The sequence below is a fragment of the Lagopus muta genome, chromosome 11 (genome assembly GCF_023343835.1).
Source record: "Lagopus muta isolate bLagMut1 chromosome 11, bLagMut1 primary, whole genome shotgun sequence".
Lineage (NCBI taxonomy): Eukaryota > Metazoa > Chordata > Aves > Galliformes > Phasianidae > Lagopus > Lagopus muta.
In genome coordinates this window covers 6,806,837-6,820,800 of record NC_064443.1, presented here as the reverse complement: position 1 = coordinate 6,820,800, position 13,964 = coordinate 6,806,837, and the positions used below count along the sequence as shown (strand labels likewise).

At 42.5% G+C, this 13,964-nt stretch overlaps 1 protein-coding gene across 2 annotated transcripts in view; it reads left to right on the top strand.

Moving 5' to 3' along the window:
- Positions 1-13,964, top strand: part of BICD2 (BICD cargo adaptor 2) — an 85,407-nt gene that overhangs the window by 30,623 nt on the left and 40,820 nt on the right. For both annotated transcript variants that reach the window (XM_048957164.1, XM_048957165.1), the window contains exon 2: positions 13,670-13,882. In XM_048957164.1, coding sequence (XP_048813121.1) covers positions 13,670-13,882 — 213 coding nt within the window. The remainder of the gene's footprint in view (positions 1-13,669; positions 13,883-13,964) is intronic.

Here is a 13,964-nt window from a genome sequence, read left to right as displayed (position 1 = left end):
GATTTGGTGAACAAGTATGGTGAAAAATACTCAAAAAGCAAACAGTGGGATTGAATTGGTCACACAGCAGGGAGGATGTGCTTATTTATGAAGTAAAGTATTCTTTTGCTGGATTTCTTTATTTCAATTTTTTTTTTCTGGCTTATGTCCAAATATGGATTGCTATATGTTATATGTTAATGGCTTATTGACAGATCTTGAGAAACTGTTTCACACCTATAGCTGTAACATTTTTTTTACTTAGAAGAAACCAGGACTTGGCTTAGAATTCATGTGAACCATTCATTTCTTGTCTTGTTTTGACCTTTGAATGTATGTGTGTGTTTTTTTATTTATACACACACACATATATATACATATATAAATAAATATATATATGCATATCTATATTTATTAATGTATCTGTGCAGAAACCTTAGCCCCAAGCCAGTGTTTTAAGTGACAGATTTTAAATATATTCAGATCTTTTAAAGACGACTTATGTAACAGAAGATTGACTTTTCCTTCCCCTTCTGATCCTCCTCTTGCCCTTTACTTGCTCTTCTCTCTGCTCAGACATGATACCCAGCAGAAAGCACACAAGTGAATCCTTTTACCATATTTTTCTTCTGAGATCTTTTTGAAGTGTTTTGATTTCCTTTTGTGCAATGCTGTTTGGTACTTCATCACAGATACCTTGTATATCAGCTTTTTTTGAGTGCTGTGCTATGCTCAATGATGCAGTGACCAGACGTGGCTGGATATTTAGATAACACTGTGTGATAAGGTGTGGCAGTTGCCATAAATTCTCACTGTTGGCATTTCCTAGCAGAGGGGTATAGCAATGATTCTGAAGGTTGCGTGATCAGGAGACTGGGCTGACTTTGGGTTTATGCCTCTCCTCATGCTGACTGATGTTTAACTTTGGGCATGCTCTTTAATCTCTTTGTGTCTGGTGACTTCATGAAAAATGGGCTGTGACACTCATTCCTTTGTGTGACAGTAGGATTTCCAGGATGTGAAAGAGCATAAAAATGTTACATATAAGATAGAAAGTAAATTGTCTATTGCTTCACTTGCTCTGTCATCTTCAGCGAGCTGTGACAGCCTGAGATGCAGTGTGAGTTACCTGGTGTTACGTGGACATACTTAATGGAGATCCTACTACAGTCTCATGCAAATGTTGGCCATGCAGCTCTTCACTCAGGAAATAGAACTGAGCTGCTGAAGTCCAGCATGGATTTGTTAACATGAGCTGTGGTTATTTTTTCCCTCTGCTGTGTCAGAGACACTTAACACTCCTGAAGTCTCTTGCTTTGTATGAAATCCAAAAGCCTTTTCTGATAAAGGTGTTTCATTACTTACCATTTCAGTGTAGCTCTATAGCTAATACAATCTGTTGCAGCCCTTGGGTAAAAGCAACACATAGAAAGACACAGAGCCACTAATTGGTGACCATTTTTTAATGCTTTCTAATAGCGTGGACTGATTGGATTGCAATGTCTGGTTTAATCTAAACAAGTCATGGGAAGGCTACTGTGAATTATGCATGACAGCCTGACCCATTTGCAGGCAGATCTGTTTGTGGTGCAAGGTAGGTCACATGTGGTCTGCAGGACTGCATTTATGATGAAGCCTCCTGAGTGCAGCAGTGCTTGCAGTGGTGACTGTGCTTGGTTTGTCTTAAGTCTGTCCATCGTTACCTGTGATAAGAAATGATGGGGAAAGGTTTTAAAAAAAACTTCAGCTTGCATAGCCTGCGGATCCACAGGTATCATTTCAGAAGGATATTTGGTGAATCTAGCAGTGGTCTGAAATAATTGATGCTTATTTTTGACTTTGTGCTCAAGCAAAAGCATTGCTCTATTCCTGCAACACAGCTGAGACTATTTTGTGCCATGATATGTTAAACAGATGTTGCAACAACAGGGCAACCTGTTGTCCTCCTTACATTCTATCTATTTAGAATAAAGAGGGGGAACTGCCTCAAATTTTAACTCAGCGGTGGGACAGCAGGATGAGAGAGCCCAAAGAATTTCATCTTGGGTCGAAATGTCTGAAAGTAATTGCTTTTTGATACCTTATCTTGGGATGGGTTTGACAAAGGCATCCATGCTGTGGAAACTTAAAAAAAGCAGTTTGAATGTGTGAGACGAGTGTGGAATCAGTGCTGAAGAGCACGGCTCCAAGGGACCAAAGAAATTTCTTTCTCTAGGAGCAAGTCTCGATCACAGTTTTCTAGGCCTGAGGTATCTAGCTCTTACACTTCTTGCGTGTCAAAACAGCCGAGTTATGCTTTCATCGCACTGCTTTTTGCTGTAGTCCCACACTCTGTGGGTTTTTTTGTTGGCTTGTTTCTCCAGGTAGCTGCCAGCTTTAATTTCCCTAACTGGGAACAAACACGCTGTGAAAATAATGTGCCTCTTCTGCTTCTGCCAGCTCTTGCTGTGTAATTTTTGCCTTTACTCATTTAGGTGGACGCGATCGTAACATTTTGTTGTTTGCTTATGAGTTCTGACCCAAGCCTCATCGCTGAGCGAGGAACCAGGAGGGTAATACTGAAATGGGTGGGAAGAATTCCCTGGCTGACTCGTGCTGAGGCTGCAGGCCTTGCCGCAGGGACGGGCTGAGGAGCAGCTCCCCGCCGTGCCTGAGCTGCCATCTGCGAGGCAGGGCAGGACGGGAGGAGCTAATGCCGCCGATATTCCTCGTGCTGGGTCTTGTGAGCCTGTCTAAATCCCCTGACTCAAGGGTTGTCACGGTAACACCTTTTCACACGAACTCACTTAAGAAGCAAACCGAATCTTAGCTGCTTCAGCAGTTTCCACACCTGCAGCCGAATTCGGAGCAATTCCTTTGGCGTGCTCAGAGCCCTTGATTCACACCTCGGGGGGATCCTGCGCTGAATCACAAAAGAGCGTTTATGTTTGAACAAAAGAAGTCAAATACTAATGGTTTTTAATGGAGTGTGTCTTAAATTGCTCTGAGCTATTTCCACTGCCTTTTCTAAGCTTATGTTTTATCCTTCAAGCTTATTTATTTATTTGTTCGTTTATCTTGTAGATCGTATCAATGGAATGTTTATTGAGGGTGATGAGGTGGCTATACAGCTCCTTCCCGGCTGCGTCCAGTGCAGCAGATTTGTTGCTTAACTATTGATTTAGCCGTGACTACATTTAGCCCTCAGTTAGCAAGTGTCTGGCTAACTAAGCTGACAGGCTAAATTAGGCTTTTATCATCAACACTTTTCATCCTAGCAGCAATGCACCAAAGCAGGGTATTCTAAATATAGGCTTCAGTGTGTTTTTAACGTTTAAAAAAGAAAACCCTCTAAATCATCTATGGAATGTCCCTCTAGTCTTTGAGAGAGGGCACTGTGATCTTCTCAAGCATTTGCATTTCTTCCTGCTGCATTGAAACCTTGTTAAATCTGGTCTGTGTCTGGTGATGCTGAGGGCTGCATGCGGGCCTAGCAGGCAGGAGGAGCAGGAGCCCATTGCTTGGCTGGGCGACGGTTGGCCTCTGGCACTACTTGGCTGTGGGTTTGGGGCAGGGAAGCTCTACAGCCCTACTTCTCTTCTACTATATGGCCCCTGTATCTCAGAGGATATCTGTTCCCTCTGTGGTGCCAATGCTGCCATCAGCCAGGTGAAAGAGCTCCATTGTCAGAAAAATACCCCCCTTCCCTTCCTTTGCTTCCCTCAGTAGGGCTTGTTTTGCACCGTGACATTGCTACAGTTTCTGACATGCCGTGGTGCTGGGGACGGGCTGTGAGTGGCCTGGTGCACAAGGGTGAGCGGTGCCATGCAGTGGCTGTGCTGCCCTTGTCCCAGTGCTCATGCAGAACCAGGGCAGGAAGCTCAGCTGCTGCGTACCAGCTGCCACTGTGGGCCTTGGTGCAGCTGGGGGAACACACAGTGCTTGTGTGGATGAGGCAGTGGGAGGAGGAGATGGAGAAGGAAGGCACCGAGAGGACTGAGTCAGTGGGAGTGCAGGGTTAGGTCGGAGAGGAGTATAACTTCTTCTATTAAACTTGCTACTTGTAAAGATGCTAAAATCTCTTTAGAGCACTATTTTTACACTTTGCTATCGCTGTTTCAGATCATTATGGTTAGAATGAATTTGTTATTACAAAAAAAGGTGCAGTGCTCATTGAAGCCGTGTGAAAGCATCTTTTATTCTGAATCTGATTAGAAGAAAAAATTACATGCTGAATTGATGCAAAGATTTTGCAATTAAATCCAGAAGCTGACAGTGCAGAGATATGAACAAAAATTTGAGTGGCTTTTAGTGCTAATTATTCTTCTGATGCATATTAACACTTCCTGATTAGTTTAATGTTGATGAGATAGATATTGGTAATTAAAATGAAGCTGCTCGGAGCAAAATTTGAAAACATGGGATTTTCAGTTTGGGGGAGGCGAATACCAGTATTACTTGGTGCCATTTGCAAAGTGCTTGCAAATGAAATTCCAGCTTGTTTGTGACCTGGCCAGCCTTCCTGATGAGGAATGCTCTTCAGAATAAATTTGAGAGCCAGACTGGAACTCAGATTGCAAGTGGGTTTATGCACGGCTCTTCAGAAAAGCAGTGGTCTGCACTTTAGAAGGTAGAGCTGTGCCATGCGGGTGAAAGTCCTCCAAAGCCCAAAGTTAGAGTGAGGGTAGGGAGAGAGGGTACTGAGCAGGAGATCGCCATGCAGGCAGTGCCCTTTCTGCTGCAGCTGTCATAGGGCTGTTATAGCATGGTAGGTGCTTGATTAGAGTACTTAGCTGAGCAGTAGCAGTATGTGGTGTCAGAGCTGTGAAAGATCATCTATTCCCTCTGTCTAACGAAGCACTGTCCCAATGAATCAGATCTGTCCTCTGTTTAGCCCAGCATGTTTCTGCCAATGGCCATTAGCTTAAAAAAAGACACAAGGAATATGCAGAATAATGTTACCATCACAGTACAGTAGTTCCTAATGCTTAGAGGCCATCTTAAGCCACAGTGCCTGAACTTCAATAACTTTTCCAGAATACATGCATCTTTGCTTATGTTTGTACATTGTTGCCATATTTGATGTGCTAAAATGGCCAGTGTCTTGTTTGTGTTTTCATCTCGGCGACCAGATCTGGTGCCCTGTGACAGTGTGCTATTAATGTTTTTGAGATGCATGTTTTTTCCCTTCTCTGTTAGACTTTTGAAAAAGCCAGATTTGTAGTTCTTGAGAAGTGCACATCACCTTCATTTCATATAAAATGTAACTTTCCCTACTGCAAATACCATTAGCACCATGTTGACTCTTTTGTTGAGGAGCTGATGGTTGAACATTCACTTGAGGCTGCCATTTCTTTTCCTTTGCCATTTTGATTTGCCTTTTGCTCTTTTCATTTTCAGTTACAGCTAACTGGTAGGACTTCCACTGCTCTTTGACAGCCTTTGGTATCATGCTAGGCTTATGAAGAACCATCTTAAAATTCAATATCAAAAACAGGCAATGTCTGCAAGAGAGTTATGATCTGTATGCTGTGGATCTTACCTGAAGCTTATATACCAAACATTAATGTTGGCTGGAAGCCTGTGATAACCAGTGAGCACACAGCCGTGTCTGCTGTCCTAGCTCTGCATTTCTGTGAACAAAACAATCTGATCCCTCCAGATAGTGAAGTAACCAACAGAACGAAGAAGAAGGTTTATACTGAGGAGTTCTGGGAACAAAGGAAGGTTGAGCTCCTCTGGATTTACGTGCTCTATGGTGGGGGAAATTAAGTCTCTAAAGTATGTAATTTTGAAAACTGCAGTAATAGCATTTTCAAAGAGTTTTGTCATCTCTGAAGCAAGCTGGAGCTTGCAGGTGCTGGATGGTGTGAATTATGAAATGACTTGGGTTTTTTTATGTTTTTCTTTTGAAAACTAATGATGAAGCAGGCAGCACTTGACCCATCTGCATGGGGTGCCCGGGCTGTGCAGGTTGGGTGGTCTTGCTCCCATGGCAGCTGTACTATAAAAGTTCAGTAAAAGCCTGGAGTGAGACTTGGCTTGTTCCATAACGGCTTAAAAACATAACTTGTATTTACTTCAGCAGTAAGATGATTTGGGATCTCCAGATCTGTGATGGATAAGCAGATAGAAGGCGAGCTGGATGGCAGTTGTTAGTCTTCTGGTACCGCAGTGAGGTTTCCTGCTTGGTCTCATTCTTATGCTCTAGCATGCGAAATCCCAGAACTGGTGCTTTCTCCTTGCAGCTGGACTCAGTGAGCTGAAAAATATACTTTATTTCCAGTTTTATATTTCTCTGTAATTGTCAAACCTGAATGCCTTCTCCAAAGTTTGGGGTCTTTCTATCCCATTGATTCTTGTTCTAGGGTTTCATACAAGATTCTGGTATTTTCTTTGGTAAGAATTTATAACCATTTGGGGCAAAAACTTCAGCTTTCTTCAGACAGCCTTTCACTGGGAGGCTTTCTGTAGCTGATGTTTGCTTAAATATGCCTTTGTAAGCAGTGATGGTTTCTGCAGTCCAGAATCTTGCATTGGATTCTTGACGTTAGCAGCATTGGAAGACTGGCTGGTGCCAGCGCCATTTGATGTACTTCTCTCCCTTGGATGCAGGGCTTCTTGCTTACACATAGCGCTCTGTCTTAGGGATTGGAGTTTGACGCCTGTAGATCTTTCTGCCTTTAGAGCCTCAGGGCTGGACATTCCAGCTGGATCAACTCCTGGCTCTGCTCACTGTGAGCAGAAACAACATTGCCTGTTGTCTTTTTCTCTTGATGTTCTTCACCCGTTTGTCAACACTGATTCTTAATTCTGTGCTTTGACTGTATGTGAAACACCTAAAACTTCACTAAATATTGTAATGCTAAATAAAAAAAATGAACCCACCATGCCTTGGTCCGTCTGCTCAACAGCTGTGTTTGCCAACTTAGAAATCTGCAAACTAAGAGTAACCCTGCTTGGGGAAAAAAGAAAGAAAGATGTTTTACCTGTATTTTACCCTCTCATCCTCTTTCTTTGCCCTTTTAATTGTTTTAATTTAAGGAAATAGTGCTGGTACACGGTATGAAAATTACTGTTCAGTGAAAAGTATTGTTCAGTGAAACGTGTTACTGTCCTGCTCACCAGGGCCTCTCTCCTTCTTTCCTCTTGTGGATGAAGAAGAAAATTCTGGAAAAAACCCTCAAAGCTTGGGTTCATCAAGGAGAAGTTTGACATTACAAAGTTGCTGAGAAAGGGAAATGTGATAACTTCCCAGGAAGTGTGGAGTGTTAAAATTGAGAGCTTCCTCTCGTGAGCTCCTGTCTTAATGTCCCCAGGAGGAGATGGGATGTCTCCAGCTCCCTCCTGGAACTGATGCAGCTTGAGCACAGTGCTAAAGCCACTTAGAGGATGAAAATATCTCTGTCTAGCATTTGTTCAGAAGTGTAAAAGCAATTCACTGTTACGTGTGGAGTTTCTTATGCTGTGTTGTGAGGAGTCCTTTGGAGACTGAGAACCGAGTATTCAAAGAATAAGCTGTGTGCCTGCTTCAGAGTTGTGGTGGAACAGCAGACAGTTTTAAAAAGGACCAAAAGGTCATTTAACCTTTTTAAAGGCTGTGTGTGAAGAGGTGTTGGTGAGCTCGCTGTTGCTGTCTCAGAATGATAACCAAGGCACCGCACGTGGCTCTAGGCTACATGTAGACTGGTTCAACAAGTACTCACATCTCTTTGAAGTTCTGACCCTTGTTTTTGATGTTTGCAGCATTCTGGATATGCCCATTTTCCCTTTTGTTAATTCTTAACTATTTATGTCCTGGTCATCCAAGGAGGTGACATATTCTCACTGAAGAAAAAGGTAAACTTTCTTCGAAAGAAAAAGTCATTTTGACTCGTGTTCCAGACTGAAGAATTGTACTAGCAGAATATATTTCCTGCATTGTGCATTTGTTTATTCAAGTTCTTTGGCTTGCTAGAAATGTGAAGAAAGACTTCTTTGTCTGAAGAAGTCAAATTGCACGTGTTACAAGGATGACACATACTGTCCAGATGCTGTTTTGTATTAAAGAGCCCTGAGCCCTGTTAATGTTTTCCTCCTTTCTTCTTAATCCTTCAAACCATGTACTTTTATAAGCTTTTTTCTTTTCTTTTTTTTAATCTTGGCGGTGTCTCAGTATACTTCAATGCACCAATGATGGCACATAAACGCGTGCAGTTTATCTTACAAAGCTCCTTCACTGTGATATCTCTGTTGTTTTTTCAGTCTTGAGTGCTCACTTACACGCTGGAAACTCCCCATCACTTTGACTGAGAGAGTTGTTGCTTCTGCTGTTTGTTCCTCTGTAACATCTCCAGGGGTTTTTCAGTGACTCTTCCCTTGGCAGTACATCTGTTTTAAGCAGCTCTGAGCTCTTCTCTTTCCCTTACTTGTTAAGCATGTGTCTGGACTTGTGTACTTGATGAAGATGGGTGCAGATAAAGTGCAGGGCCTGCAGAGGCAGCGTATGGATGTGTCCAATGCCTGGGTGCAGCTGGTGCTGAACAGGCTGCCCAGAGAGGCTGTGGATGCCCTGTCCTGGAGGGTTCAAGGCCAGGTTGGATTGGGCCCTGGGCAGTCTGATCTAGTATTAAATTATGTGAAGGTTGGTGGCCCTGCCTGTGGGGCCTTGAGATCCCTTCCAACCCGGCCGCTCTGCGTGAAGCCCCAGAACTCAGCTGGCTTCTGGGGGCAGTGCTTCTTAGTGCAGTGCACTTAGGGCAGTGCAGACGTCAGTAGTGGATTTGAGGTGATAATGGGTTTGCTCTGGCTCTCAGATCTGGCATGGTAAACTAGCCAGGCTCCAGGCAGTCAGTGAATATCTTGTTTTCAGTGGGGTAGTTCAGGAAACCTCAGAAAGTAGGGATGCATACTCTAGTTGAATTTAATGATCTTTAGGACCTACTTCTGGCTAAGTAGAGCTCTGGGCTAGCTGGTCTGAGCTGCAAACAAAGCAGCACAGTTCTGAATTTCCACAAAACTCAGAGTTTTGCTTGGATTTCGGGCATAGCTGAGACCAGGTTTTGTATCTGCTGTATCACAGTGGCTGTTGTGAGGGGAGTGCAGTGTTTGGAACTCTTTGAGTAGTTTGTTTCAGAGGTTCTTCGTGTTTCATGTGATCAGTGGACATTTCTGCGTGAAAGAGCTTTTGGAAAAGGTTTGGTTGAAAATCTTAACCCACCATTCTAAGAAGTACTTCATACCTTAGCTAGTACTTCTAATTGTTGAGGCATCAGAAATAATTTTCAGAGCTTTGCTTCCAAAAAATGTTCTGACAAACATGTGCAATGATTAAATTTGGATGAAACTTCATCTCTTACTGTGTGTCTTATGGAATTGGTTCTTTAAACCCAATTTAAGTGGACTTCGTCCAACACTTCATCTGATCTGGGTTGGGTCACTTTATGTAACATCTGAGTTTTTTGGTGTGAGTCTGCCTCATCTGTTTGCTATCCAAATTCTTTTTCCCGTTTGTAAGTAGTGTGGAGTGTTTTGAATCCTTGAGTTTAAAGGCATTGTTAGCTGAAGGTTAAATTTGCAGCAGTCTTCTCAATTTTTAACAATTAGGTCTTCTAAGCTATTTAAGAATGTCGTAGTGAATGTCTTCTAATTGCCTTGAGTCTACTGATGTAAGTAATGCTGACAAACACGAGATTTGATTTAATAGCATTTCAATCGATGGTAGTTATTTTGGTACACCTTCATCAGCTCGTTAAGGTAAAACCCCCAGTTGCTGCAGTGCTGCCCTAATTAGCCTTCAGGCAGTGTTCCCTGGGGTGCCTGGGAAAGCAGGCTGAAGGACCATGCGCATGAGTGTGACTGATGGGGCATGGCAGCTTCACAAAGGACAACTGGACAGGATTTCTATTGATCCACAGCTTCAGCAGTGCGTTATCAGGAGCTGTCTTACTATCTAGTCCCATTCTGCCCATCAGAATAATTTGGTGCATTTCTAAGGGTTCAGCTGCTCTCCTTGCTGCCCTGTGGGCATGAGAGCACCTCAGCTGGGCTGTATTTTGTGTTCACCCAGAGATGAGTAGTGACACAAACCCTAGGGCATGGGTGTCCAACCTTTTGGCTTGCCTGGCCATGCTGATTTGAGAGGGATTATCTTGGGCCACATATACGTAGGTAGCTCCAAAAGTAATGCCTCCTGTTTATTTTCACAGAAATGACAACAGATACAAAGAGCACAATAACACTGTTGTATTGAACAAATTTTCAGCTATAAAACACTTTTTTTTTTTGCATAGTCAACACTATTAGCAATGCAATTTTGCATATATTTAATATATTTAAAGCAACAAAACTCGTTTGTAATGCTTTTTGTTAAAATATATACAAAAGAGAGTAACAGAACAATAAAAGTGATGGAATATTTGATCTTGTTTTTCTGAATCTAGCACATCAGTCTAGCTGAATGGCAATGGCTGCAATTCTTAGTGAGTTCTTCAGATGTTCAGTTGAGGTTTTCGATGAAACCTTACTCCTCCTATACTTCTTCAAAACAGTTGTTGACAAATGTCTGTACTGCCAAAAAGCAATGACACAAATAAGGTGTGGTTGTGAAGTGAGTGGTATTTCTCTCTGTTAGGAGAGGGCTTACAAAAGTCTGGTAAAGAGACATGAACTATATTTCTTTGTTTTCTGTAATCCTAAAACAAAGCAAAAGGAGCTGAGCAGATGCAGACCTCTGGGTATGTGAAGGTTTATAGGCTTCGTGCGTATCAGTTAAGTCAGTTTGACTTTTAATAGCTTGATTTTAAACAGACCTGGACTGTAGCCATGGGAGGTAATTGCATTGCCCTGTAATTTTGGACAATTTTGTTAAGGTTAAATTTCCTGTTCTGCACAGGCTGTTACAATTATGAAAATGGCTGGTAACGTGAATGCGTTGGGTTGTTTCAAAGCACATTCAGAGATGATGAAGCATGGTTAAGAGGGTGGTGGTTTTGAATTGCTCCTTTATAAATCTACTTAGATGGAGTTATTCCAGGCTGCCTGCTCTGCTGGCCACAGCTGTAACAAAGGTGCCTGCTAACCTGTGCAACATGATAGTACAGGCTTCCTGCATGACAGCAAATAACTGCCTTGTGCAGGAATAACGGCGGCCCACAGTGAGCACTGAAGGGTGATCCTTGAGCCTTTTGCCTGAATTTGGTATTTGTCTCATACATTACAGTGTTGCCACAGCAGCCACTGGCTGGGCACATTTCTGCAGTTGGGCAAAGCAGATGGAAGCATTGTAGAAGAGCAACATACCCTCAAGTTCCAATATAAAAAGATGTTCTCTTTTACTGCAACATGACAAACTTGTCAATGACAAAGAAAAAAAACAAACCTGCCTTGTTAGAATATGATTTAGTATACAGAGCTTACTGCTGTAGGATGTTAGGAACCAACAATGCATAAAAATGTGTTTTACAAACATAACTAAATGTTAATAGTTATACCAAACTTCCATTAAACCTTCTGCTTCAAGGCTTAAGGCAATCCCCAACTCTGTGAGATTACAGGGTTTCTTGCACCTTTCTCTGAAGCGTCTGGCACGAGCCTTTATAGGAGACAGGATATTGGATTAAATAAAAATCTCATCTGCTATGCCAGTTTCTGTGTTCAAATAGTCACTGGCAGCAGTGGCTCCTGCATAATGATGAAATCCTCTTCAGCTGTTTGAGAGACCCAAGGCTTAGCATCTGCATCGGAAGTTGTAAGAGTAAATTAGTCATTATTCTCAGGAATTTGTCTCCTCTAGAGGAATTGCAAAGTTACTTGATGGAATCATGTTCAGAGTCTGTGCCGTCTGGCTGGTCAGATGTGCCTTTGAGTACCCTGAACTGCACTGTGCTCTGCTGTGCACTCTACCCACAAGAAAATGATGCCACTTCATCAGGCAAATGGATGCCCAGAGTGCCTTTCTCTGTTTCATGGATTTGAAATAAGCGTATGTCTATAGAAAATGAACATTAATTCTTTATGGAAAAATGATAGCATGTTTGAAGAGGAGCTTGTATGTTTCTGCTATCCCTTTAACATTTATGGAGATCTTAGGTATTAGGCTTTTAAGCTGCTTTGCTGAAACTCATTTGACAAGGACTTGCACAGATGGTGCTTTACTTTCTGTCTGAAATGTGACGCTTTTTAATTTCCCTTGGGTCATCTCGGTGAATCTGACTATACAATTTCTTCAGTGGATATTTGTCTCCTGTTTCTCTGATTTGCTTACCTGAGATAAAATTCTATCTGACAGGAGCAGTATATGGGTATCTCTAACTGTAGGCAAAGCCAGCATACTTGATCATCTGTTTCAGCTTTGGACTATTCAGTAATTACCGTTAATGCATCTGGTCTAATACACAGAAGTAATGAAGTGCTGAAATCTGCTTCTGTTCAAAGCAGATTTTTTAGGTGTGTATATTTCTGAAGAGCTAGTGAAATATGGTTAACTGTAAAAGTAACACCTGGCTTAATGCCCAGCGTTCATGGTGGCCACGAAAAACTCCCATGTGAACAGAAGCATCCTGAAGGATGCTGTGATGCATGAAGGCTCTGAGGGCATCTTGGGTTGGCTTGTGGTACACGTGTGTGCTACAGCGTTAAGATACTGTTCATTAGTCTCATTGACTTTGCTCTGTGTGCCAGGCAAACTGTTATATATATATACCTGCTGGAACTATTAAACTTGTTGCTTTATAACATTTATTAGTGACAGCCACTGACGGCAGTTCTTTAATGCCGCAGCCCAGTGGATGTGGGTCCATCTGTACAAGCTGCTTGCTTGTGTGTTCAGTGCTGTTGTTGGAGTATTGCCTTCTCCAATAGAGTTTGTAGAGAACTCTAGAGTTTCAAACAGAATGAATCCCAAGAATTAAGCAGGTTTCAAAACAAAACAAGAAACACCAAGCAACACAAACAAACCAAACACGGACACACAAAACAAGTCAGATCTGAAAGGATGCATGCCTTTCTGAAGAGGTTAGATCTCTGACCCGCCTCTAAGCCCCTTCACTGGCACACTGCTAGGGATAAAGGCTCTGAGCGCAGAGAGCAGTGCTGGCAGGGTGAGCATGTGCTGACCTACTTCATCCAGGCTGACCCAGGTTAGCTTAACCTGGTTACGCAGCAGTCTGCTAGCCTGGCTGGCTTCTGACTGAAATCAGTGTGTTAGCAGGTTGGAGGGATGGCCATCTCCAGTGGTGAGCAATGGAGGATGGTGGTAGGTTTATTTGCTGTAGCTGCATCAAGAAAGGGTAGATGTGCTCCCTACCTGAGGGAGGGAACAGGCTGTTGTCAGTGGTTTAGTCTTTGTAGAAGTGAGTCTGACCCAACTATACAGATACATGCAGAAGTTTCTGGTCATCTCACCGCTGTCTTGCTGAAAACCAAAGTCTTGCTTTAACCTCAGACTTAAGTCTATAGATGGTTGTTCCCTCCTACAGGAGGTTTTGTGAAGTTCTCCTTAAGTAACAATCCTGTGCATCGTAAACCATTGTTTGGGTGCTGCATGTTACTTTCAAGAGCTCTGTTAGCCACTCCATAGCATTTAAGTGTCTAATCCTGGGAGAGTGTAGGTAAAAAGTTGCATTGTCTCATATGAGAGAAACATGGGGTAAATAGTTCCAGCTATTTAAAAAGGAAACTATTTATGCAAAGTTCTAGTTTTACTAACAAAAGATTTTTCTTACTGTCCTAGGCTTTTGGGCAGGCCCACACCAATCACAAGAAGGTAGCAGCAGATGGAGAGAGCAGAGAGGAGACCTTGATTCAGGAATCGGCTACCAAGGAAGAGTACTACATGAAGAAGGTTATGGAGCTGCAGACAGAGTTGAAGCAGCTCAGAAATGTCCTTGCCAACACCCAGTCTGAAAATGAACGCCTTAATTCTGTTGCACAGGAACTGAAAGAGGTAAGCGAACCACAGTTGTGGTTGTGTTTTCTTATGCTGTGTAAGCAAAATGAGGAAGATTGTTGAGTTGATTGATACCTGC